Source organism: Cadophora gregata (assembly GCF_030347475.1).
Source record: "Cadophora gregata isolate MNR1 chromosome Unknown scaffold_6, whole genome shotgun sequence".
In the NCBI taxonomy this organism is placed as follows: Eukaryota; Fungi; Ascomycota; class Leotiomycetes; order Helotiales; family Ploettnerulaceae; genus Cadophora; species Cadophora gregata.
In genome coordinates this window covers 1,621,254-1,646,561 of record NW_026695929.1, presented here as the reverse complement: position 1 = coordinate 1,646,561, position 25,308 = coordinate 1,621,254, and the positions used below count along the sequence as shown (strand labels likewise).

Genomic DNA, 25,308 nt, shown 5'->3' with positions numbered 1-25,308 from the left:
GCGTAAGCGCTGGCATTCCTGGGAGGGGAGCATGGAGTAAGGTCATTCTGCTTGGGATTTTGAGTGGCTTATGAGGCTTCTAGAGTCAATACATTGTCTAGTCCTTGCTTAGCATCAAATCATCTCAACACAAAAAAAGTCGTGGTTACCTATACTTGGGAATTTGAATCATCATCTAATCTTAAGCATGTTGGTCCTGTGGGAATTACGAAAGCCCGATGCTCTCAATATTCTTCCCCAGCGACACGCCTCTATCAATAAAAGCTCCTCGACAGATGACGAGTCTTTCAACCAATTGTTTTCTTTGATTGCAATATACTTCAGAAATTTGTACTTGGAGTACTGTAGCATTCTCTAATGTCTAGCAGTGGGCACGAGAATTGACGATGTGCGTTATGACTTCAACATTCATTTCGAAAAGCGCAGCTGGAGACCTCCCCTCCAATACAGATCATCTTGCTACAGATTGAAAGTATCCATCCCAAGCAGCTATAAAGTCATCATAGTTGCTGTAATTGAGGCCATCCTCAAAAGGATACAGCCCATATCTTGCCAGAGCTCTCAGCCAGACTCCACGGCCATAAGCATCATCCATCCACGTTGGGCTTGCTCTCGTCATTACCTGGTCGAAATGGGCCTTGATGAGCAGTTCATCACCTGTTAGATCTCTCTGGGGCTTCTCATCCCGATCACCACACCAAGAAGACGCCCGATCATGTTCATTAAGCCAAAGCCATGATGGAGGTTTCCTGGACAAAACTAGTGGAACAGCCAATACATCATCCCAGTCCAAGATCCCGCTGAGTTCCCAATCTCCTTTCAGTGAATCTTTTGTCTCAGATGATTCTTGCTGGCCATTAGCGTAATTTGGTACCCCACCGCCTGAAGTAGATTTGTTGTGTGTATTGATCAAAATCTCTTTTCCAGATCTGTTGTGGTGTGCGAATTTGGCCGTATGGTGAAAGGCATGTCCGGCGTCATCTTCAATTTTCACCTCAACCGCATGCTGACAGCTTGTAGAAGAGTGACACTCAGTCTCGACTCGGACATTGTGGAATACACCTTGGTTATCTGTCTCGTGAAAGCTCAATACCGACTTGTGGTTGTCACTCTTGTCTAGAAGGATGCGACTCCCTTGTCCACGACTGATAGTGACATCGACTATTGGGGAAGCGTTGATTTGTCGAGCCAAAATATTTGAGGCAGAAAGATCCCAATGCCACAACACGCTGTCATTATCTGCAACTCGCATCAAACCAGCTGATTGCATCTCCTTTGCAACTTCCTGTAGTCTCTCGCATCTCTCTACCAAGTGCGGCATGTCATCATAGACTTCCTTGCGATGTTCAAGCAATGCCCAGATGAGGGAAACCAATGGCTGCTTCTCCAAGGCCGGCCCATCGAACATCGGGTGATCGCGAAATCCCGAGACTGTGATTCCGGCCACCAGCTTGGCTGAGGGGGCCGAGGAAGCAGGGATATTGTCTGCTCCAATCAGTCTCCCAGGTCTGTCGAAGACAATAGACTCGAGGTTCAAGATCATCTCGGCAACTTTTGTAGTAATTTGGAGTTTCTCGCTAAGGGGAAGTCCATAGAAGATGCCACAGATGCTTTCTCCGTGAAGGCGTTCTTGTAGAACATATTGGCAGTTAATTGCATTCTCTGTTGTTGAGTCGTATGCAACAGCTGTGGCGACTGGTAGAGAGTCATATTTTGAAAGGTGGAGCTGCACGGAGACTTGATCTTTGATGTCCTTTGCTTGTTCCTCATTCAAAGCGTAGCGAGGTACTCTGAGGACATACTGAGGCTTGTCAGCAGATGGGAAGGTCAGTCCAACGACCCTGTTGAAAGATCCCCCCTCCATACGTTCAATTTCCGACGGCTCGCCCAAACCGACGTCATGACAGAGCTGAATAACTTTGATTTTATAGGCGTCGAACTGTTCTTGACAATACTGGACGGTGGATGAGCATATCGACTCTACATCGTCATTGCCATGATGGTCCTGATATTCAACATGGGCTTGTTCAACAATAGATCGCCCAGAGGCACTGAAATCCGATTTCCGACCACCATCACATCCCTGATGGGAAGCAGTTGAAAGTGGCGGAGATGATGGCAATGTCAGCGTATCTGGCAGGTCTTCGTATTGTTCGCAGTCTCCATGGCTTGAAATAGAGCTGGATGGGGAGGGATCGGCCCCCGCAGAAACTGAGGAGAACGAGTTCGTGTGAAGCAGGGATTCCATTGTGTTGTCTGACGATCCTTGTTTGAGGCACACAGCGTTAAATCGAGTCCCAGTAACAGAAGCTGCTGAGTCAGCCATGGTATCTGCCCTTCCAAGAAGTTAATTGTTCAGAAGTGCGTGACATATCTCGTAGGTCGAGTATGTTGAGGACCAAAGAAGCCAGGTGGCGCCGAATCCAGAGGGTTTTGTTGAGTAGGAATTATTGGAAGGGAGATTCGGAGCTTACTCACCGTGGGAGTCATAGTGGTCGATTAGTCGATGCGATATTTTTTCATCCGAATTCACTTTGTCAGACCGCAGACAATACTGTAACTCGCACATCGCGACTTCCTCGCCGAGGTGAATCGCAGGTCACGTGGTCGCTTCGGCGTTCACTCCATTGACCTGAGGTGCCGCCATATTGTCTCAAATGTGAATGTCACTCCATTCCCAGCTTGCCTCTTCAAAGGAGAAGTCGAACATCTTCGCGATATCGGGAAGTGGCTTCCATGAAAGGAACGTGTTGGCTTGACCACGGAATTACGATAGATCGGTTTCGCGAGACAGATGTTCTATTGCTGTCTCATGAGCTTGAAGGGAGACATAAACATCGGCATGCGGCATGGTGTATCCGCGCTGCAGAGGAGGCTCATGGAGCCTATTTTGGGCTGTTTCCTTCGCTTCCGAAGAATGTAGACGGGCGATCAATTGTTTCATATCGAAACAATTAACGGTATGACCTCATGTATTTATAGGGTAAAGCTCCCTTGCCCTAATGATGGATACTCATGAGCTCACTGATAGCCACCTTCAGCTACTCAGAACGGTATTGAGGCATGAATGCTATAGGAAATGTCGTTTCAAAGTCGTCGCCTCGTCGTCATGAGCATGCCATACACATGGAAGATATCATGTTCTCAACAAAACCTTGGAAACAATGTCTGGGTGTGATGGTTGCCTTGTTTACGTGCCTTGTCTCTACCTGCTAGTATGACTGATGGCGGATCAGAGGAGATCAAAGCCTATATATTCCCATAGACTTTTTGTTTTCAATTCTTCGTAAATCTCTCCCCAGGACCTTCTTATCCAGCTTAACTTGCTACAATCAGAAATATGTTTACACCAAAATCCACGGCCCTGGTCTTGCTAGGCCTAGCATCCTTGGTACTAGGAAAAGGAAAGTTCCCAGATTGCAACCATAATGAGTAAGTCATCAATTTGTATCCATCAAAAGTCTCTGCTGATTATGCGTAGCTGCTATCGAGCTTTCAATGGTGATGCATACGCTGCAGATGCAAAGTCCTTCTGTTCGACCTTCACAACTGCCACCAAAGACAATCTTGACGGTCTTCCAACACATGCTGCTAAGAAGTGTTCTCTAGTCGCCCAGATATCATCTGTTTGCGATTGCGCCTATCCTACGCCAACCGACGCACCAGTCACGCCCACTGGTCCAACTCTTCCACCTGTCACTGAAACACCCTCGCCATCATTGTGCCCAGACAGCTGTTCTAGCGCAATCTCGAGCAGCCTGGTCGCGAGTTTATCCAGCAGTCTTTCTAGTATCATCTTCTCGAGTCTATCGTTCAGCATCTCCTCCAGCCTGGCCTCCTCCGAATTCTCAAGCGTGCCTACAGCCTCTTCAAGTAAGCGGTACCCCTCGGTCCTTATTGTCCTTTCCTTCTTTGTAATGTATTAAAAATCTGTAATATTATGTACTAATACTGAGAAGGCGTTTCCGATGTCTCCTCCGTGGTGGAAGTTGTTACCACAATATCATCATTCACTTCAGAATCGACTGAAGTCTCCGCTACTGCGTCCGAGACACAATCAATCTCTGTTGAGCTAAGTTCAGAAGCTGCTGTATCTTCCGCAACAGAAGTTGTCTCCGAAGTATCATCAAGCATTTCAGTATCAGCTGAAATCTCTGCCACTGCTTCCGAGACGGAGTCATCTTTTGTCCTGATAAGTTCAGCAACTCCTACTTCTTCTGCAGAAGAAGTTGTCTCTACAGTATCCTCGAGCGCTCCAGAATCGGCCGAATTATCAAGCACTACGTCCGACATCCCATCGTCCAGTGACGTACTAAGCTCAACAGCTGAGGTACCAATCAGCAGCACACCGAGTGCAGAGCCCAGCGTGGTATCCAGTACCCCATCCGCTGATGCTTCAGAAGCAGCCTCAAGCAATTTAGCGGAGCAGTCCTCCTCGGCCACGGAAATTTCGTCAGAATTACCTTCCAGTATCTTACCAATCAGCTCGGCATCTGATGTTGCAACCAGCCAAACCCCGGAACCCTCTCTCGCAGTTTCCTCGTCGGCCAGCGCCTCGGAAGACATCTCATCCCAGCTCTCATCTTTCTCAAGCGAAGTCAGCCTCACTATAATCAGCCTCACCACCTTCCAAACACTCGCAAGCAGCACAGACCAACCCTCCCTCTCGCTCTCAAGCCTTTTCAGTGAGACGAGCGAGTCGTCATCAAGCACTGAGACGGCATCGTCTACTTTGATCTAATGGAATGGATTTGAGGAAGATAGGAGTGTTAGTCCATGGGACTTTATGAGTTTTTTATGACTTAAATTTATGATTGGTTGGTTTTACTTTCCTCTGAAGTATCGATAGATTAGAATTTTTGCCATGAATGGGTGTTGAGGTGGAGGATACATGAACTAGTATTAGATAGATAGCCTTGCTTGCTTTCAAAAAACGTATTCCTACAACCTTTCTCGGTTCAATCCTATTGCTGTGTCTGACCCTACCTTCTATTTATGGTTGAGGATTTCAGATAATATGTAGCTCCCACATGCCTCAGGTCGGCTCGGTCGGACCGTATGCGCCATATCATTACATCAACAAATGTGCTGCCGCATCTTTGTCCGCCGATTTTGCCTCACCATCCTTGTGTTCTGCCTTCACGATCAAACATGCCGTGGAACCTCATCCTCTGTGAATCGCATACAAGGGTCTACGCAGTTTAACCACTGAATTCTTCACTTCAACTCATGGTTGCAACATATTCCAACTCCCTAGCCTCAATATTTGAACTTTTTGACTTTGGTCACGTAAAAGAATGCCACATCTCCAAAACTTTACAGAAATTCTGGAAAAATTAGTTGGAGAAGCATCGGAGACTAGAAAATGGCTCCCAATTTAAGAGCAAATGATGCTCCTCAGGTCAACCCCGCTGCTGAGATCAATCCCCTCGCTGAGTTGACGACATTATGTCTGAGCAAGTGTCCGATTTGTGCTTTAATGTCCCAAATCTCTATCTGGTCTTCGTGGCTTCTTCTCTTTCTGATCGTCCGCTGCCAGAATTTCCCGCTAGACAGCCTCATTTTGATAGTTCATCCCGCAAGGTCTCCGCCATTCGCTGGAGCATTGTCGGATCCTCAAACGACACAGCCAACCAAGCCTCGTACCCCCACTACCCAAACTAGCCCATCTTTTCCCCAGCACTAGTCCTGTCACTTAGTTTTAGTCTCTTGAACATGTCATGGATCACAGTTATTCTCCACATTTTCATCGCCTAGCTCTGGGTCCTCGGCTATCTCTACGCTACAAACACTACAATGGGCTACGATTGGGTTACTTTGCTTTCGGAACATTTGAATACGCTATGCTGACAACTAGCACGCTCAACGAGAGTCGTGATTCTGCTGGAGTACCTGGTACTAGTGGTGACTACATGATGACTAGTGGTGACTACATGATTCTTACCTACAGGGGACCAGGGAGCTCTCTGTAGCTGACAAATCTAGTTCCGTTTGGTCTCGAGGAGGGAGTTATTGTCATTGGTGTCAGCAAGAGCTTTAAATTTTGGCGTTCTGGATTTTCTCTTGGCGTTGGTTTCCAGTGTCGAAAATTTGGTGCTGCCACGAAGCTGGGACTTTGCTCACATGCAACTTGACTTGAACGAGACAGAGAAAACAAAGAGAATAACGAAGTTTCCGGTCCCTAGACTTCCCCTACTCATGATAATTACGCTTCAAAAGAAGAAAATTCTATGCTGACGGTGGCAAGTTCACCATTACAGCAGCGGTGACAAGACACCAAAATCCAAAATTTCGCGAACTGGGAGCTTTCAAAGGAACCACCTTCGCAGGCGACAATGCTCGGAATTAGATCCGGCTTACGGAGAACTACTTCTCCGTCCTATGCGTGGCGCATGTGATCATTCAGCTCCCAACGTTTGTGCGACTTCTCGTAACCCAATAAGCTAGCAGCTCTCGCGAGCATCTGAGACTCCCGCAATTTGGGCAGTCATCAATGCCATCATGGCTCTTGGTGACCGATTCACGACGGCTGTTGGATCCGAAGCTGCGACGAGCGATACTGTCGATGGCCATACAAGAATGAGATTGTTGTACTTCCTGAGATATTTTGGGAAAGACTACGTTGCTGGCTGTTTAGGCATTGCTTGCGATGGCGATATGTGCAAGACGGCGTTCCGAATATGCAAGCTGCTATCACGCTAGCGACCAATTATTCGCGACTGTTGATCCCTCTGAGCTTGAATCTGCTATTGTTAGCGATGCTGGTTAATTGGAGGGAACTCAACAGAATGAGTACTTTGTAATTACCAGGTGATGTAAATGATCAATAAGAAGACAGGCCTACGCCTGAAACAGAAAATATTGCTGCTGATTCCACGAATTGGACTACAAGACGGGTGAGCGAAGACAAACTGAAGGCTCTCGGAGTATCAATGAACAACCTGAGAAGTTTTGCAAATGCCAAGGAGATTTGATGCAATATGAAAATTTTGCATACCACAAATATGAAATACTCCATAGCTCAGCATGCCAAAACCCAAAAGATTGGCATCGTGATATTGTCTAGTTGTAGGAAGTGAGGGTATATTACATTGTTGGTGCGAGACGAGACGAGGTCTGGGTTACTTGAATTTTGCTGAAGGAGAGGCTGAGGCTGAGTTCAAGCGAGGGGCCGAAAAAGGGGTGTTGGTGAGGATTTATCATAGGGACAAAGGGATGCGGCTAATTGCCAAAATTAGATATATGAAGCAGAAAGCGAGGAACGAGTGGAAACGACCCCTTTACAAGGAATATTGATGCGCTGAACCCAGTGGACTGAAGTGCGAAATGCAGTATACTGGCTAAGGGGTAGGTAGAGAGAACCTTGGAGGTCTTTCCCTGGATTATTGATTTCTGCACGTGACCAAGGCAGATCAAAATGGGTACCTACCCAAGGTACCTTGATTGGAAGGAGCCGCAATGGAGTATTGTTTGTAAATATCGTGACATTCATTATAGACAAAAATTAACTAAGTGATCATCCATCCATTTATCCGAATAAAGCCAGCGTACTGGGGTGATAGGTCAAAAACAATAGCACACTGAATCAGAACATGAAATCCCAATTCCCCTCTAGCCAGCCCAATCAGCGCCAATCATCAATCAGTTCAACGTAAAGGAAAATAAAAAGAAAAGGACATTATTTGAGCCGTTCTGCGAGCTCTGAATAGTCAAAGTCATCGTGAACACCTTCCCACTCTTGGACTTTAGGCTCGGCTCGAGCGCTCTCGTTGCTGTTATCGCGTATTTGCTCAAGATTGACTCCATCGTAGTTGTGCTTGATCTCATGGGGTCCATGTTGATTATCAGTCCATGGTAGAAGTTTCTGCGCGATAGTTTGCTCGACGTAGTTCACCGTGCCTTTGACTGGACCACTCTCTACGTGATCGGCTTTGTCACCGGGCTCCTCGACGGTGTAGTTCCAACTCTTGCCATCGATAGGTAAATCTGGCCACGCATGAGTCTTAGCTTCTTGTGAGTCCCACCCATGAACCGGTGTAGTAGCTGGCACGGTGTAGTTTGCCCATAGCGGATCCGCATCAAAGCTTTTGGTTACAGGCAGCTGCCAGCTTTGAGATGCGTGCTCGAAGTCTTTGAGATGGACGTGTGAGTTCATAAGGAAGTTGTCAATGTTGGCTGCGACGTCATTATCCACAAGCGTAGAATCACTGTCGACGGTATTGGCGGCAGACACGAAGCTCAGATTCTCGCTTGGCATATCGTAAGATTGACTGTACGCATAATTCGGAGCAGGAAAGGGAGATTGTAGGCCGGCGGTGTGTGGTGGCGTCGCAAGGCCTTGGGCGAAATGGTCGAGTATGTTGGAATTTTGCAGGTGTAGAGGAGTGTCGGACCAGCTGTTGAAATTCTCATTCATGTTCGCCTGCATGTGATGGCTTGGATGTGGCGATGGCGACATGCACATCCGACGAGGAACTGGCGCTGGGTCAACGTATCGCCAATGTGTGCCATTGCGATCGCTGTTTGACGCTTGACGAAATGTCCAGAGTATAATTGTTCTTCTCACAAAAGGCGAGTGAGGTCCAGCGGCGGACTGCACTTCTTGATACATTGAAATCAGGTCGACATAGTCTCGAGCCGGCCTGGTGGAGCCCATACCGGTGTTGAAAGAGTGTGCTTGCTTTTCTTCGTACTGTGATTGAATGCTTCGTAGACCCGAGAAAACCTGGGCCCAGGGCCTTGCCGGAAAGGGTACTTTGATTCGAGTCTCGCTATCATTCATCGAAGTGACATCGACAGCGAACGCCTGTGCTTCTAGTGGAGGATCGGATATCTGGTCGCGGTAAAGTTCGGGTGGCTTACTGAGAGTCGTGACAATTCGCCACTCGGTGTCATGTTGTCTGCCAGGCATCGAGAAGACCATCCGACTACATAGCTCTGAGCCCTCGGGAGGCTGGTTTGTGAGCAGGTTGAGTGAAGCTTCCATGTGAATGATTTCGCAATCCAGCTCTCCCGAAGTGTACAGTTGCTGCAAAAATGGGAATCTCTGCCTCCAGCTTGGGATGGAATCAAGACTGGCCCGTTGTCTCTGCGCTGATAGTCTGGAGAATTTATGTGCGATTAAGCCTTCGTTGTAGAGATCCTCTTCGTGCACATCACGGCGATCGTCAATCGACAAAGAGGAGGATGTCATAAGTAGCCAGAAGAGAACTGGTTTCATCGACGAACTATGGTTCGTTGCTTGACTTGGTTCATCGTAGCAGTCGTACTTGTTCTTAGGCAGGCGTCCCATGGACAGTGCCCTGAGGCAGGGATCGTCCTTAAATGAATCTTGGAAGCCATTCTTTGGTTCGTCTTTTTCGGGAAATAACCGTCCATCTGCGGAGAATTAGCACAGCAATGACTAGAAGGGTGGCATAGCGTACAAGCAGGGTGGCCCTTGAAGAAGCCTTTTAGTACTTGGATGTGGCTTGAGACTTGCTTTCGGGTTCTCCTCATCGACTCATCGGGACGGGCTCCAGGTGGAAGGGATTCAAGATAAGCAAGCCACAAGTACACTCTGATAAGCTCATTGCGACCATGAGGCTTGCCCTCGTAAGAAAACTTTCTCCTACCCATCTTGGGCAGGTACATTAGTGCTGCGAGAAAGTCAGTTATCAAGTCGAACTACAACGGAGAAGTGTGGTTACCATCTAAGAAAGCATCCTCGAGCACTTCGGGCCATTTCTTGTCGTCATCGTTGCCTTCTCGGTTTTGACGAGAACGGTAAGCCTGATATTGAGACGACTCGACGATAGGGTTCCGGTTGAATCTCAGTTGTCGTTGACGACGAGTATTCTGCCGTCGAAGCCCTACTGTCTGTCCTACGGCTTGGTGGTGTGGTTGGGAAGGTAGTGTGGGGATGGAGTACATGGGCCGGTCTGCCCGAGGCTGATGCCCTTTGTTACCATGATAAAGCCCTACTGAAGCCAGGATGTGATGCTGGGCGTTCCCAGCAGAGTCTGAAAGAGGCTGTCGGGCCCTTGAAAGTCCACTGGTGCTATCCAGTGGAAGTTGATGAGTATAATCTGAAGGCAGAATATGTCGACGGTGGTCCATCGATCGTGGAACTGGCGGCTAAGAATGTGTCGCTTCACTCAGGCACTTAACAGTTCTAGAGTGTCGTCACAGGGAATTTCAAAGGTACATTCGTAGAATTCGTAAAGGCTGGGTGCAATGAGCTTCTGTTGGTCAAAGAAGGATAAGGATTGTAGTAAAAAATGTTTGGAGGAATGGCAGCGAGATGTTGAAGAGAGAGGGAATGTTAACAGGTGACTTGAGAATGGAGGAGCAGATCCGAGCTTATAAGAGGAAAGGCCTTGACCTCCACACAGAGATCGAGCCCTGTAGCGATGAAAGACGTTTGAAAGGTTTGCATGCAGGGTGGCTGCGTGGGATTGGACCAACTCGAGCGACAAGGTGCCCGGAAGCGTACTCAGTCTAGACATCTTCCCAGCATCACAACATTAAAGACAGGGCCATTGCTTCCAACAACAGGAGTGGCCAAGTTCGGTGTTGTGACGCAAGGACGACTGCCAGTGAAGGAAATGCTGCCTACGAAGATCATTCCTACAGTGATTGGAAGAATGCTTCATTTGGGACGGGTATGTGCCCACTCTACCCAGTCGAGATAAGCTTGGGACTACCGTAGGGTGTATGTACGACCAACGAGTGGGGAGGCAACCTGCTAGACGCGAGAATGCAAGAAATTGGGTGATATCAATGGATGACTTACGAAAAGTAGAGCCACAACGAGCCTAGTAGGAATCACCCTTCTTCGAATAAATCGTAGGGAGGAAAAAGGAGCTCACACGGGCCAGACAGTCTTGGATGCGATGTGGCTGAGAGTATCGAATATCATGACTGCGGGGAACTGATAATTAGGAAGGAAGTCATTCACTGAAACGCAATGACAAGGGTCTGGCAATTAGAAAGGAGTTGCATAGGTATATTCTGTAGAGGGATGGCTGCCGAAAACAGTGCGGCAGGTGCGGCAAGGGAGGTGTCGCCTACGCAGAACGAGATTTTATCCTGCCAAGGAGGCGAGATACCTTCATCCAACCCCCTCAAACCGATTCCTCGTCCCCTTCAATATCGAATTTTTTGCGGTTCCGGCTACCTCCTGTGAGCTTGTGCGCTGCAACCTTATTGACCTGAGCTCCTGTTCTCTTCTCCATTTTCGCAATCTCTTCTTCGGCATCAACTGCATCATCTGCGGCGAACTCTATGACCAAACGGCGGCCGAGAAGATGCGTGTCTTTGAGCGCCTCTAGTGCATTCTCCGCTTCACGAGCCGTAATGAAATTTGCGAAGGCAAATCCACGTGTGGTATGATCGAATTTCTTGGGAACACGAACGGAACGGAGCTGCCCATACGCACCAAACAAGGCCCGCACATCTTGTTTCGTCGCTTGGAATGGAAGATTCTTGATGATAATCTTAGTTCGCTTGCCAGCCTGTTTTTTCGCGTTATCTTCTCTCTTTTTCTCTTCAGCCGCATCGAGTCCCTTGTGTGAAGCTTTGATCAGCAATTTATGATCTTCTAGGATATGGCCATCCATTGCAGTGAGAGCTGCCTGAGCCTGAGCCTTGCTCCTGAATTCAAGGAAACCAAAACCCATACTAAGTACCTGACCAGGTTTCTTTGGATCTGTTTTGGTCTTAACACGGGCAGAGATAAAACCATCTAAAGGTTGGAAAGCTTCAGTAAGAATATCGCTCGTAGTAGTGAAGTTGAGATTCCGCACAAACAACGTTGCTGTGTCAAGTGTCTCTACAGCACTTTCTTTTTCAAGCAGATCTGATGCTGAAATCTTCTCCCTGCCTGACTTGCCAACTTCATGGTCAGATGGCACGATAACAGCATTACTGCTTGGTGTCGTGAAGAGATTTTTCGGCGCCTTCTCGAGGAACAGTACCGAGTCCTGGAAACGACGATACGCCAGGCTAGCAAATGCTGCTCGAGCATGGCTTGGTTCCGCAAACTCAACAATTGCGATAGTACCAATAGGCGGCATCAGAACTCGAAGTACCTGTCCGAAAGCCTCGAACATCTTCCTCAACTCTTCAAGCGTCATGCCATATGGAAAGTTCTTCACGAGAATCGCAGTGTCACCACGCTCCTTTCTCTTAAAGGCATCCAAATCAACGCCGTTCTTTGCAAAGTACGACTTTGACTCTTGGATGGCTGTTGTTTCTGCAATAGCTTGCTTGTATCCAGACTCCGCAGAAGTAGGATCTAGCATTTCGGATTTGGAAACACCGAGGCGATGTGCGACGGCTTCGTTGACAGCATCTTGGTTCATGAATAAAGAGTTCCAGTTAAAGGCAGATGTGGCTTCCGCCTTCTTCTTGATCTGCTTCTGCTTCTTCAGTGGCAACTTCGCGATGGCAAATTCGTCCAGCTTATTGTCTCTCTTCGCAGACGCAGGAATGATATGCAACAGCCTACCTTGGAAGGGCTCACCGTCAAGATTATGGAAGGCTTCTGCGGCAGCATTCGGGTCCGAATATTGAACGAGGACAAATCCTTTGCTCGTACCAGCAGCATTCACTGGCAAATGTATCTAAATTCAATCGGGTGTCAGTGCTGCGCTTTTCCAAACACCAAAGACGGAAGATGTGAATTGATCGTTTTCAGAAAACACGAAGCATCTACTAAAATATTCGTCCAGCTCTCATCACATGCTTGTAGCATAAGCTGTCCCTATCTGGATATTCATCATGAAACGAGGAGGAAAACAAAACTGCAAGGGAATATAATCGTGCGTACCTCTTCTAAAGATCCGTAGGCGGCGAAGTGCTCTCTCAGGTCATCCTCCGTTGCAGTGTAGGGGAGATTCCGTACGAACAAACGACCAGTGGCTTTAATGGCCTCAATGGTAGGATCCGGCTTGTCGGCTTCCTCTTCGTGCTCCTCTTCGTGCTCCTCTTCGTACTCCTCTTCGTGCTTCTCTTCAGCAGCAGGCTCTTCGTGATCAAGAGTTTCGTCTGGCTTAGCTTCAGCCACGGCGGCTGGATAAGTGGGTACAGCCCCTGTACTGGCGGCAACACCAATCTCATCGGGATCCATGAGATCCAACAATCTGTTCGTCCGACTCCGAAGCCAGTCCTCGTCTGTGGTATCTGGAGCAATTACTTCAGGACGATCTTGATCCATCCTATCAGGCTCGGCTTCTATGACTGGTAGGGGTATTGAAACTGGTATTGCAGGTGGTGGTGGACTCTTTTTGCGGGACTTTTTTGGCACAACTTCGTATTCGCCATCACTCTCGCCTTCTGGGACCTCAATTGCTTGCATTTTCGTTGGCGGTTCCTCGTCCTCGGTCTGTTCCTTCCAAGTCTTTGGTTTCGATGCCGGTTGCATGATATCCAAGAACTCCTTCAACTTGGGGTCCGATTCATCTACGTCGCCCCTCTTCCTTTTCGTTCCAGCATTGAGAGCAGAAGCTGCGGCTGCTTCGGCTCTCTCCTTCTTCCTTGTTGCGGCATTTTCTCGTTCCTGCTCTCGCTGTGCTTTTCTGGAGACTGGTAGACTGGAATCTGATATCTGCCCGACGATTAGCAGGCATTACAGAAAACGACATGGATAGAACATACAGGACGAGCAAGCTCGACACCAATCTTAGACATGCGTATGAACGATTTATTGAAGTACTTGACTGCCTTGGCAGCTTCCTCTGGTGTTTTGTATCCCACATAGCCAATTCTTCGATTGGAGATCAGCTTTGCATCGGTGATCGTGTACTTGGCTCCGAAATGCTTCTTGAACTCCTCCTCTGATATGGTAGGTGGAAGGCCCTTGATGAATATACGCGATGAAGCCATCGCGGGCGATGTAGACTCCATGGCGGGCATCAATGCCAGTTGTCACAGACAGAAAGAAACAACAATGGGAGACGCGAGTTCTCAGTTTTAACAGAACCTGTCTCAGCTAGCACCCCGAGAAAAATCTAGCGGAAAATTAAGGTAAACTCGCTCCACTGCTCCACCAACCGGACTAATGTAGTGCCGGCTCCGAGGAGCAGCCGCGTCGGGGAATTCGAGGAGCACGGCCAAGCCAAGCACTTGTCATCTGCGCTGTGAATGGTCAGTCACCATGAAAGAAGTGGACGACGCGCAGTTGTCAAGACGCCGAGACGACTTGCACATTGTTCTACATTCAAGAGGAACATCTACCATCACACCAGGACGTGGCCACTTGCGAAGAGTTTCTGCTACTACCGAACTGTCTTCGATCTCGAGCTATCCACACGCTGTTGCATTTAATCGTTACCACAGTTACATTACCAGAGACCAAGCAAGTCAATTCAGCCTCACTCCTCAGCCGATCAACCCACCAGGAGAACGTCAAGTAAATAAATCTGTAAATATGTCGACCACCGAGAAAGCAAAGGACAAGCTTGAGGGTATGTTTGACATTTCCTGTTCACCTCTGATAGATAGAGTGTAGGCAAAACTTGAGCCCAGCAACATTCGCAGTTGTCGATCGTCGCAGACCCCTTTCCTTCGAATCAAAACAAACAAGTCCCTAAACAGTCTGCTAATTTCTTTGTAGCTCAGATCAAGTCTGCCGATATGGTGAGAATTCTAAGCAACTGGAGTTCAGCTTATACAAGATTACGGACTGATATTCTGGTAGACGGATGATATGCAGCAGGAGGCAATTGATGTTGGTATGTTTCAAAGGGGTGTTTATGCGGGGAACGGCCAACTAACAAAATCACAGCACAAGAAGCTATGAACAAGTTCACAGTTGAGAAGGTGAGTTCTAATGGTTATCCTACAGCTTTCGAATAGCTAGCTAATCAAGATTAGGATATTGCGATGCACATCAAGAAGACTGTACGCTCTCCCCCTGCGCCCCTCTGTGACCGGCTTCAGCCAGAAACATCAACTAACAAAAATTCCCCAGTTCGATGAGCGCAAGGGACCTACCTGGCACTGCATTGTCGGTCGCAACTTTGGATCGTTCGTCACCCACGAGACCAAACACTTTATATACTTCTACCTTGGCCACTGCGCGATCCTCCTTTTCAAGACGCAATAAATGCATCCACTATACCTTGAAATACCTCCTTTCACTTTTCCACCTGTCCAAATTCGGTTTGTTCGGCGCACACAAGGCAAAAAGTTATACTCGATTTGAGCCACATCCGGCTTTGGGACGGCTTGGATGGTTAGGAGTGGTTTGTTAGGGATATGATTAATACGCTGGCTTGCTTTGGTTCTGATCTGGAAGGTTTGCGCGCGCTGAAAGACGGGACACATGGTTTCACGAATGGAAAGCCAACGCATCGCGCAGGTGATGGATTGGTGCATAGATGAGGACTTGTTCGTCTGGATGGGAACGGCCATTTGGAGACAGACTCCTGGATCCTTAACGAGGACATGTGATGCATGAATGAATGCTGCTTTCGTCTTTATGAATGCAACTGATGACACCATTTGTTTCCTGTCGTTTTGTTTGGTATTCCATGTTCCCTGTGATGAAGGTCAACTCCCGCTGCCTTCTTTGTCGTCTGAGCCTCACTAGCCTCCCTTTCGACAATTCAGACCGCTTTGATCATACCCATCAGTCTTCTCAAGCCTCCTGCGAAGCGTTACCTAGTTCTCCTTTCTCTCGTTGCTGGACCTTGCATCTCTTTGACGCAGGTCCAGAAAGCCGCCAGAAGCCTCGAATCCTTCATTCCCCCTTCTTCCCTCCCTTGCCTCCGAATCCCCGCTCCACCTCACTTCAAAGCCAGAGCCTCAATCTCCACACTACAACAGTACTTTCTTCCGAAACTAGGGCAAGGGAAGCGGTACTAGAGCAGCTTTCATGCTAAGTTGTTATTAGCCTTTCTACTCGCTTTCCTTCCTTTAAGCAAGTCTACGCAGCCAACATGCATCGACAACTGCAGTACAAGTGTATCTGGCCCATGTCTATGCCCCTCGGATCCTTTGCTATCCCACCTCACCCCTTCAGTTGCCAAATGCAGAAATAACACTTTTAAAGCATCATCGTTCTCCGGTCTTCCTCTCTCACTTGCTCCCTCCCGTTCCCCAAACCGGAAATCAACAAATGGCTGGCTTCCAGAAGCGAGTATCGAACACTTCCCGCAAACGTGCTTCTTCCCTTCCTCCCTCCCTTTCTACTCCCGCAACGGGACCTCATGACTACCAGCCAGCCGCCACCGATGGTTACACAAAAATCCTACCGAATACACCGGTACTTTTCCGTCTCTACTCTACTGTTCCGTCCCTCCCAACTAGGTGTCTCCCCTCCTGCTCTATCTCCCCTAGCTTACCTGACCTTGCCTACTTCCTCACAAGCCCGTGAAATATTGGACAAAATACGATCAGCACTTCCACACCACACCACACCACACCACACCACACCTCACCTCACTACACCACAACAAATACAAATACAAAAGTCCCTGCGCCCTGTCAAGTGATATCATCTCTTGTAACACGCACATAAGCCACACGACACACACATTAGCCAGCCTACTTTCCCGCAAACCCATCAACACCTTACCTTACCTCGACGTCACTGTCACCACCACCACTCATCCCAGTAGATCAGGCCGGCCTGGTCAGTTGAATGTTGTTTCGATCTTGGCACACCGGGCTTTCAATCCGGCATCAAAGCGAATGGCGCTGGATTGGTTTAGTATATAGACGAAAGCGGAAGTTGGCCCCTTGAAAGCCCATTTATTCACTTGCAAATTTCCCGTCTTTGTTGTGGCTGTCAAAGAAAGGGAAAGGAAGGAAAGATAAGGTCCTTGGCATAGCTGACTGTTGGTGGTGGTGAGGCAACAAAGCTAAACACCCCCTCTATCCAGTTGAGATACGTTCGCTATTTCACGAATCACATCACAGGTGAGGAGGGGAAGGAAACACTTTCTTTGTTCATCTTGAGGTCTCTATGTTTTTTTTAAAAAATTGGACTGTATCATGGCATGGTGACCAGTTATCCGCTACAAAGCGTGGCTGTCTGTGGCTAATGGTATCTAGAAGTACACCTGATAAACGCCATGTCATACCTTGAAAAACTCCATGGTTCCCGGTTCATGTCTGTATTGGCTTTCATTGAAAGACTTTTCATCCTCTGCTCGCTTTGCTCCGCTCTGCCTGCCTGTAATCAAATGCTAGCCACATCCGGATTAAGTAGGAAGGCCGCAAATAGATCTATATCTCTCTGTAGTATCCATTCCTAGCTCCTTTTTTTCTCCAACACGCATGCAAAAAGGAAAACAAGAAAGTGACAAGACCAAACGAAGATTCCTCCCAAATGCATGCTCCCTATTCATATCGTTTTGTTCGTGCCCGTCCGTCGCGCCTTAGCTCCCCCGCAGAAAATGCTCAGATCGTTGTATTGTATCGTATAGTAAAAGGAAAAAGAAATGTGCAATCATTGTATAGTAGACCTGAATCCAAGGATCTTTGTTCTATGTGCATATGCCAGCTGTGATCGGATCAGATTCGAGTCCAACTTTACTCATCAGCCATGTAGATAGCAATATCCTTGCGCATCTTTTCCAGGCGAGAGTGCATATCAAGCAGATCACGCTCCTTGCTCTTGGTGCGCTTATCACCTTCGGCAACAACTTCCTCAAAGAGCTCGACGTAACGTGGGTAGTAAAGGCGATACTTGGCGGCAAGTTCAATGGCTTTTGGCTTGAGACGAGAACCGTTTGAACTGGATGAGGTGACGGAAGATGATTTTTGGTGACGCTTGTGGATAGGCGATCGAGTGTTCTTGGTGGAGAAGCGAGGAGCCGGAGAGGCGGATGACGAGGTTCGGTCGTTAGAGGAGTTCTCGATATCGGAAGCATTGGTTGGTGGAGAGGAGGCGAGAGGAGAGGACTTCTGAGGAGAGTTGCTCTTGTTCTTATAGTTGAAAGAAGAGTAGGAGCTGTTAGTGGTTCGCGATGTTTGGCTGGCATCGGAAACGCGGTGGGTAGCTGCGGTAACAGGGACGTCCTTTTTGACTTTCTTGCTGAGTGGGATACTGGAGTCGCTTGTATCGTGATCCTCTTCACGGGCGCGCTTCATGACTGCTGGTTTTGTCGGCTTTGCCTTTGGCTTCTCCTTAACAATCTTTTCCTTGGTAGTCTTCTCCTTGGTAGGGCTCTCTTTGCTTGGCACAGGTGCTTCCGAATCATCTTCTGAATCCTCAACATACTCAGCAGAGAGAACCTTAGTTCCTGCTTTGGGAACTGGTCCCGATTTCTTGGCTGGAGCTGTTGACTTTGGAGCGGGCTTGTTGGCAGATTTAGGTGGGTGCTTTGAGAACAGTCGCTTTGCCTGAGCTTCCTTTTCGCTGGTCTTCTTCGACTTCGTTGCTGGTGGTTGTGAAGCCGACCGAGCCATACTTTCACCCTTGATCTTGGACAAAGTTTTATCCTCCAACTGATCCTCTTCGCCATTGGGAGTATCGCGGCCAGATCCTTCCGTATTTTGACTGTTTGACTTTCTTGCCGCCAAAGAACCCTTCGCGATTTCCGCTTGCAACTTGCTCAAACACTTGCCAGTTCCACGCTCGGCCTTGGTCAATAATCTGTCCCATTCTGGCTCCGAAACACCTAGCCGCATCTTGTCATACTGCTTGACGGCGTTGTCAATCGCACGCTGGCGATCTTCCTTTGAGCCGTACTTGTAGGCCCAAACGTCAAGCTCCTTCCAGAACGCCTTCCGCAATTCCCACTTTCCAGTAGTCTCGTTCAAATCGCCGACTTTACGCAATGCGTTGTCCAGATCATTCTCAGATACATCGGGGAGTCGCTTCTGAAGGGTCTTCTCGGCGAGTGGCTCGACTGCGAGGAGGTGGATAACAGGCTTACGAGCCTCCTTTGCCTTTTCAGCTTGCTGCTGGGAGAGTGGGACAGAGGTAGGACCGAGGGATGGGGAGCCAGCTCCAGACAGAGCTGGGCTCGAGGGCATGGACCTAGTGGTATCGCTCGCAAGGGAACGATTCTTTTGGCTGAGGAACTTGCTCTTGTTCGTCAGCGACTTGGGAGCTGGGCCGCCTCGACGGGGTGCAGCTAGATTGCCATTGATGATTTGAGTGCTGTCAAAATGTCAATTCCATGTCCTCTTTGATCTCTCCTGATCCACTTACGTATTGGCCAACTTCTTCTGTTTCTCGGAAGCGAGAGCGCCTTGAAGTTGACTTAGAGCCGCATCTGCACTGGTAGTATCGGATGCCGGCTTGGTAGTCTTTGCAGTTGCGGTTGAGGTAGTAGGTTTGGCATTGGACTTTGCTTGGGCGAAGGCAGCCGGAATGTATCTTTTGCCAGTGATGCTGGCAATCCACGACAGGTTTGGTTTATTTCGGACATTGATAACCCCGTTCTTCATGTCGGGTCTCTGTTGCGAAGACATGTCTGCGGTACTCGAGTCTGAATCTGAGGTATTGGCACTTTGGAAGATGTCGTATGTGAAAGGGTCGTCGGAGGTTTGTAGATTTTGTACTTTGGTTCCGTAGGAAAGCGACTGTGTGCCCGTCATTAGCAAATATTTCCCATGCTATTGTGGGTGGTGGAAAAAAGCAAGCGGTCGTCGCCGCCATGTGGTTGTAGTGAATCCCACGCTCTTGAAGGTGAACAGAACAATTGCCAGTACCCAACAACCTGCCCTCCGTACCTCGGAACACCCAAAATAAATGGCAGGCTTACAGGTTGTTCGCCAAAAGACAATTGGAGTTCTTTTCCATTCTGTACACATCTTATCATCTCCTCAATTACTGAATCGGTCAAAGTGAGCCCGAAGACATCCGGAGGACTCGAGCCGGCCTTAGAGGGAGACCCCTGGGAGCTGTGCAGCGTCAAGCCCGACTCTGGAATAACGAGGGAAGGCATTTTGCAGGATAATCTGCCAGAGGCAGGTTCAAGTTTCGTGGTATTCGTGGGACACGGTTTCCAGGTAGTTCTGGTTCTGGCTGCCAAGTCTCGTTGGTGAGGCGGTTGACGCTCAACTCTCGACTATCTCGACATAAAAGCGGTGGTAGCAGAGTCCATTTGGGAAAGGGATCTTGAGGACTGGTCGATTGCTGCTTGGAGGTAGTCGACCAGTGGACAATCACATCCAAGAACCATTCACGGGGTCAGGTGTGAAGAATGATTGTGAGGGTGAGCAAGCAACACAGAACAGAGCAAGGCAAAGAAGCAAAGCAGGAAGTCGAGTGATGAGTGATGAGTGATGAGTGAGAGGGGACGATCGAGGCGAGGGCGTTCCCGTTCCCTTCCCTCTCAGCAGGCCATGTCCAGAGCAAGCCCAGCCTGGGCCGCAAGGATAGGTACGGTAGGCAGGTAGCAGGTAGCAGGTAGCAGGTAGCAGCTGGGGCAGGGATGTCGTGGTGGGCGGTGGGCGATGGGCGACGGTGGGACCGTGGGACTGGCTGGCCCTGTAAGGTAGGTAGGTAGGTTCGGTAGGGTCGTGGTCGTGGTCGTGGTCGTGGCACAGGGTTCCAGCTAGGACCCTGCTAGACTGCCCCCGAAGCAGTAGTGCCAGTGGAGTCGACGAGAGGAGCAAGGGCACCGGAAAGCTGTGAGGGAGGGCAACCAAGACGAAAGGGCAGGCAGGGCGCGAGGGTTGAATGGTTCGGGGACGTCGGAGGGCAGACCAGAAGTTATCTTCTCCCAACAGGACCGGGCAAACAGTTTGCCTTGTGGTTACCTTACGATGGATGGATTGGGCACCGTTCTGCTTGCTTCACTTTCTACTGTTGCTTGCTTGGCTCGAGGAACTTTTGCGCAGCAGACCAGACCGGCTAGCAAACCAGCAACAAGCAATGCAGTGCAGTCAGCGCCCCGGTTGCCCACGAACGACCGAACAGGAACGAGGCTTTTCGGCCTGCAGGGCGCAGTGTGGATCAGGCTGCCCGCTGGAACACCAGGGCAAGGACACCGCGCCAGGGTCGGGATGGTTCTGGACTGGACAATAAGTTATATACTTCGAAGAGGATCCCAGTGGTATCTTGGAAAGCGTTGGTAAGAAAAGGATCAAGTTCATTCGGTATCCTTCGCTCAGATGAGGGTACAAAGACAACTATCGATTCTCACTTTGCGTCACGATTTCTCTTCTAGTCCTATCCTTTCTTCCTTCGTGAGCATGGCCAGCCTCGGTTGGAGGTCCCGCTGAATGTCTTGAAGTATGGTTAGTTTATTTCAGGGTAATTTATACGGATTTCCAAAGCATATCTGCCGGACATTTGCGTCCCATCCTTTCCCCTCTTTCAAACAACCCCTCAACCGCCGGAAACGGTCATCTAATACTCTTACACATGTCTTTACCTTCCTAAATCTACACATTTGAAATTAAGAATTGGACCATTTTTTGTATTGTGGTTTCAAATACCTCTTGCACCTTCATCAGTTACACCAGGAGTGACTTGGCTGCTGTTTTATTAATGGGTCCTTCGTTGATTGCCTCCACTATGAGTAAGTGCGGTGAGCAGCAAGGGGAAGCTAGGGATGGATGGGTAGATGATGGCTGAGTATGACGACAATAGTGCACGCAGCACACACGTCTTTGCCAGGCATCTGATTACACACAGCACAGCATACAGCATCATCAATCATCAGTCATCGATCGTCACATCCGAACTTTCAGAAGTAGATAGAAGAATGAAATGCATGCAACGTTCTCACCCCAGTACAGCACAGCTCACACTCACAAGCAAAAAGCCAGCCATGGCTGTCTCCGGCTTACAAACGCCAGCACTGCCCGGGAAAACACGATGAGATACCTTCGTTCCTTTGAAGCGTACAAGACTTACCTCAATGAGTCGACTAAGGAGAAAGTAAAGCAGAGGCAGCGGGGTATTTTTGTACCTGGCTGGCTTGAAAGAACCGAATCCTATGCCATTTTAACCGGCAGGCACAGCAAGGTTCCACCAACAATCCGGTCTTCGTAAATAAATATCCCGAAGTGGGATGCGGAAGTGAGCGACGGAAGGAAGCTCAAGTCATGTCAGGTTCAGATCAAGTCAAATGATCCATCATGCAGCGGGTGGGGAACAATATATAGAGCTCGGAGGGATGTGAGGAACAGGAACGCCGGCTACCCCATATTTCAAACATTCAGACGAGAAGGATGACCATCAAGTATTTATTTATCCAGACGTCCCCGTTCCGCTTCCCGTTACCAGATTGATTGCTTATTTGATTGAAGGAAAGATCGACTTAATATGGCATACAGGCACAAATACCGTCCCCAGATTCCGAAAGTTAAGCACATAAAATGTCCTTCTTAAGATCAAAGGCATTGGAGATCGGGGTGAGGTAGATTCGCCACCATGATTTTCTCATCACACGTCTTAGACTCGAGACGTTGGGACAAATCTCGCTTCATCATTCGTCCAGGTGCACTTCAGCTTGAGAAGAAGCAAGCCACAACCTGTTCCGCAGTCTCATTTTTCGGGGCTGCAGATTCTGCGTTTTCCATTATTTTCTTTTTATCGGCGTCGCCTGTCATCATCAATCGGTATTGACTTTCTGTCCCACGCCTGGGCGCCTCTGAATCCTCACTCCACCCCACCACCAGATCAATTCCTAAGCCAAGCTAGACCTCTAGGTCCCGAACAACCTGCCCGAGCTATCCCTAGCTACTGTCTAGTCCGACCAGGCTGTCAGCCAGCGAATGGAGACAGCGGAATAGGTCCCGACAGCTAGCTTCTAGTGTTCCACATCTCTAGTTTGGGCTGTTGGCATCGGGGTGGCCCCAGCCAGCAGCCCCAGCCCCCTCCCGCGTGGACGGTAAACATCGTCTGAATTCGATATCACGAACCAGACCGGGCCCCAAATTACATGTTGGTGCCAGTCACTGAGCAATATCAAGGGCTCTCTCGCTTTCGAAACCGTTACTGTCGTCAAAAAGACCCCAGAATGATGCGAATCCTGCTTGTGTAATATATAGCTGAAGGACTGGGTAACGCATGGCACTCACAAGCCGCTACACCCATCCGAATTAGCGTCTCAGGAAAGAAGCAAAACGTTACCTCCCAAGTCGCACAAACTGGTGCTTGTACTCGTGGCCTACCTCGGTATCCAGACTCTCGAGTAGCACACTCCAATCTCCCTCAGAGCCAGACATACAAGCGAATTGGTGTTTTCTTTATATTTCGCGGGTGCCCCTTCCGAGTTTCATCGTATCTGTAACACCCCTCCATCTCCAGTACCCAATACCACGGAATGGGCCCACATTAACGAATTAAACTCAACACTCCTGGACCATCCGAGTCTCACAAAGCCTCAGGTATGATGGTATCTCGCTTGCTCACCGAATAATACTTTTTCGTTGTGCAAGCCATTGAATGATGTCTCGAGGGAACACCCTCGGTCTTTTGAGATGTGGTACGCTATCAGGACGCCGAGAATTAACAGTCTACAAGTCCAGAACTGCAGAACCAAGTTATTGGTGAGTTGAAGGCTACAAGAAACTCAAACTGCCACCCTCAACCGAAGGAGATGGAAAACAAAGTCTCGCCTCCACAACGAAAATCTTGTGCGGCCGCGCCTCTTGCATAGGGCCGGTCTAACATTATTGCTAGTAAGACCACACCAGAGAGCAAGGGCATCGAGGGCACACCTCACGTTCTAATGCATCTGCAGTTATCACTTCTTTCAAGATCGAAACAAAAATACAAATGTCAGCATGCCGCAACTGGAGGTCTTTCTTCTGCGTGCCTTAAACGCCACGCGCACCCGCCTCATTGAGGACTCGCCGAATATTTGATGCCATGCCCCCAAAACCAAAGCTTCTCCCAGCTCCGCCCGGTGGCCTGTCTATTAATCCGTCTCCAAGCCACTATAAGGCTGCGGGTATTCTTCCTGCAAAGCATCGACTGCGGTTTGCGTGATCGGTGCCGACGGGGACTTTCGCTGTGCATCAAAACGAGTCTGGATGATAGTGTTCAGAAGCGACTCATGACCTCTAGAAAGAACCTTCATACCGTTGAGAAACGTGCAAAATTACAAGGAAGGCGTTTAGCTTTCTCGTCTCAACCTCCAGATTAGTTTAACCCAGCACTGTTTTCGATATCACTGTACCCAAACGCGGTGCAGAAGAAGCAAACAAGCAGCTCGGACAGCTCTCAGGCACTTGGAAGTTGAAACATCCATCTCCATATCCACCACAAACGGCTGCTTCAGAACCATCCGTGCTTCTTGACCAACCGAAGTTCATCGCATCGTATGCGCGCCACACAGCTGCAGTAAAAATTCAAGATCCCAAGGCTGATCCCAAGGCATAGCGAATCATTTGTTTACATGCCCTGAACAATAGTGATGGGAGGATTTGATGTTGCAAGGTTGTCCAAGACAAAATGTCCACCAGCACCGATTATTTATTGATCTCGAGACAAAATGAGACGTTGAGAAAGGCCTCTTGACCTGGAAATACAGGAAATCTCGAGATAATCCCTTCCGTTTAGAAGTACTCGTTAGACAAGCCAAAGCTCCTCCGGACACGGTGGAAGTGCCCAACTTTCCAAAACCAGCTCCTGTTTATTCGAGTTTTGCTGTCAAACAGCATGATAGACTCTCCTGAATCCCAGCTTTCATTCTGCAATGAACAATGCAGATCAGCAATGCAATGCCGATAGGTGCATGCATACATAAGCACCGGGGTGGTGACCTTATGATATCGATTCCTTCAATAATTCAATAATTCATTCGTCAGCAGGAACCAAATATCTCAATCCGCCACGACCATAATGGTCAACAAATCAAACCTCCATGCCAAACCACAAGAAAAGACAAGACGAACTAGCAGCGTACATACCCATCTTGTGCGCATCCCAAAGAATCACGTTCTTCCAACCAATCACCACCACGCCCTCGTTCAAGATCTGACAGTAAGTACCGTATCCTCCCCGAACCAAACATCACGAAGCACGTCGTCAGACGATGGGCTCCTCCTAACAGCCAACGAGATGGGGTAGCTCTGCCCTATGGCCAGGAGGATGCTGCTCGTCTGATATCAGCCCAGCTTGCCATTTTTCCTTCGCGCTACATGCATGCGGATTTTTTGCGGTCTTATGGATTCTCAGCTGTTGCCAGAACTGGATTGGATCTGACCTTCTAAGCTCGCTCTGCTGCATGCGGAGGCGATCCATATTGGCATGGGCTTGCAGACACCGCAGTGTGTTTTGCCTTGCCTCTGATTCCAGTGAAGAAGCAGCTTTTACTTCTTCTACTTACTCATCTACCTATCCTCCAGATATCCTAATACACATCGCAACATTCTTCTCCCGTCCCCAACATTCGACTCCAGAACCGG

At 48.7% G+C, this 25,308-nt stretch overlaps 6 protein-coding genes across 7 annotated transcripts; 3 read left to right on the top strand and 3 right to left on the bottom strand.

Annotated features, from left to right (window-relative positions):
- Positions 1–123: 123 nt before the first annotated feature.
- On the bottom strand, positions 124–2,543 carry ONS95_012362 (uncharacterized protein). The gene is made up of 2 exons (XM_058505989.1): positions 2,479–2,543; positions 124–2,310 (listed from the first exon to the last, which is right to left on the bottom strand). The coding sequence occupies exon 2, from the start codon at positions 2,246–2,248 to the stop codon at positions 452–454; it is 1,797 nt and encodes a 598-aa protein (XP_058358512.1). The 5' UTR covers positions 2,249–2,310; positions 2,479–2,543; the 3' UTR covers positions 124–451.
- Positions 2,544–2,642: 99 nt separating this feature from the next.
- On the top strand, positions 2,643–5,012 carry ONS95_012361 (uncharacterized protein). 2 transcript variants are annotated; one of them, XM_058505988.1, is made up of 4 exons: positions 2,643–3,286; positions 3,337–3,432; positions 3,482–3,873; positions 3,960–5,012. In XM_058505988.1, exons 1-4 carry the CDS (start codon positions 3,225–3,227, stop codon positions 4,739–4,741), a joined length of 1,332 nt encoding a protein of 443 aa, XP_058358511.1. In that variant the 5' UTR covers positions 2,643–3,224; the 3' UTR covers positions 4,742–5,012. The 2 variants fall into 2 exon arrangements, with proteins under 2 accessions (XP_058358511.1, XP_058358510.1); XM_058505987.1 differs by having other exon boundaries at positions 2,643–3,432.
- Positions 5,013–5,739: 727 nt separating this feature from the next.
- On the top strand, positions 5,740–7,465 carry ONS95_012360 (uncharacterized protein). The gene has a single exon (XM_058505986.1). It carries the CDS (start codon positions 6,502–6,504, stop codon positions 6,700–6,702), a length of 201 nt encoding a protein of 66 aa, XP_058358509.1. The 5' UTR covers positions 5,740–6,501; the 3' UTR covers positions 6,703–7,465.
- On the bottom strand, positions 7,466–13,588 carry ONS95_012359 (uncharacterized protein). The gene is made up of 5 exons (XM_058505985.1): positions 11,053–13,588; positions 10,775–10,912; positions 9,690–10,656; positions 9,426–9,638; positions 7,466–9,378 (listed from the first exon to the last, which is right to left on the bottom strand). The coding sequence occupies exons 3-5, from the start codon at positions 10,096–10,098 to the stop codon at positions 7,679–7,681; spliced, it is 2,322 nt and encodes a 773-aa protein (XP_058358508.1). The 5' UTR covers positions 10,099–10,656; positions 10,775–10,912; positions 11,053–13,588; the 3' UTR covers positions 7,466–7,678.
- Positions 13,589–14,137: 549 nt separating this feature from the next.
- On the top strand, positions 14,138–15,494 carry DYN2 (Dynein light chain; the record flags this gene model as incomplete). Its single annotated transcript, XM_058505984.1, has 6 exons — positions 14,138–14,447; positions 14,597–14,619; positions 14,681–14,714; positions 14,768–14,802; positions 14,857–14,883; positions 14,954–15,494. 6 exons carry the CDS (start codon positions 14,138–14,140, stop codon positions 15,086–15,088), a joined length of 564 nt encoding a protein of 187 aa, XP_058358507.1. The 3' UTR covers positions 15,089–15,494.
- Positions 15,495–17,520: 2,026 nt separating this feature from the next.
- Positions 17,521–19,886, bottom strand: ONS95_012357 (uncharacterized protein; the record flags this gene model as incomplete). Its single annotated transcript, XM_058505983.1, has 3 exons — positions 17,521–19,096; positions 19,148–19,521; positions 19,704–19,886. The coding sequence occupies 3 exons, from the start codon at positions 19,884–19,886 to the stop codon at positions 17,521–17,523; spliced, it is 2,133 nt and encodes a 710-aa protein (XP_058358506.1).
- Between the last annotated feature and the right edge of the window lie 5,422 nt (positions 19,887–25,308).

What these genes read in the sequence shown, in the direction of transcription:
- ONS95_012362 (XM_058505989.1), bottom strand. Translation starts at nt 2,248, where the DNA reads ATGGAATCCCTGCTTCACACGAACTCGTTCTCCTCAGTTTCTGCGGGG.
- ONS95_012361 (XM_058505988.1), top strand. Translation starts at nt 3,225, where the DNA reads ATGGCGGATCAGAGGAGATCAAAGCCTATATATTCCCATAGACTTTTT. An exon ending in CCAGATTGCAACCATAATGA is followed by an intron (nt 3,433 to 3,481) that starts GTAAGTCATCAA and finishes GATTATGCGTAG; the next exon opens with CTGCTATCGAGCTTTCAATG. An exon ending in CGTGCCTACAGCCTCTTCAA is followed by an intron (nt 3,874 to 3,959) that starts GTAAGCGGTACC and finishes AATACTGAGAAG; the next exon opens with GCGTTTCCGATGTCTCCTCC.
- ONS95_012360 (XM_058505986.1), top strand. Translation starts at nt 6,502, where the DNA reads ATGGCTCTTGGTGACCGATTCACGACGGCTGTTGGATCCGAAGCTGCG.
- ONS95_012359 (XM_058505985.1), bottom strand. Translation starts at nt 10,098, where the DNA reads ATGGACCACCGTCGACATATTCTGCCTTCAGATTATACTCATCAACTT. An exon ending in CGAGGATGCTTTCTTAGATG is followed by an intron (nt 9,639 to 9,689) that starts GTAACCACACTT and finishes ACTTTCTCGCAG; the next exon opens with CACTAATGTACCTGCCCAAG. An exon ending in CTTCAAGGGCCACCCTGCTT is followed by an intron (nt 9,379 to 9,425) that starts GTACGCTATGCC and finishes AATTCTCCGCAG; the next exon opens with ATGGACGGTTATTTCCCGAA.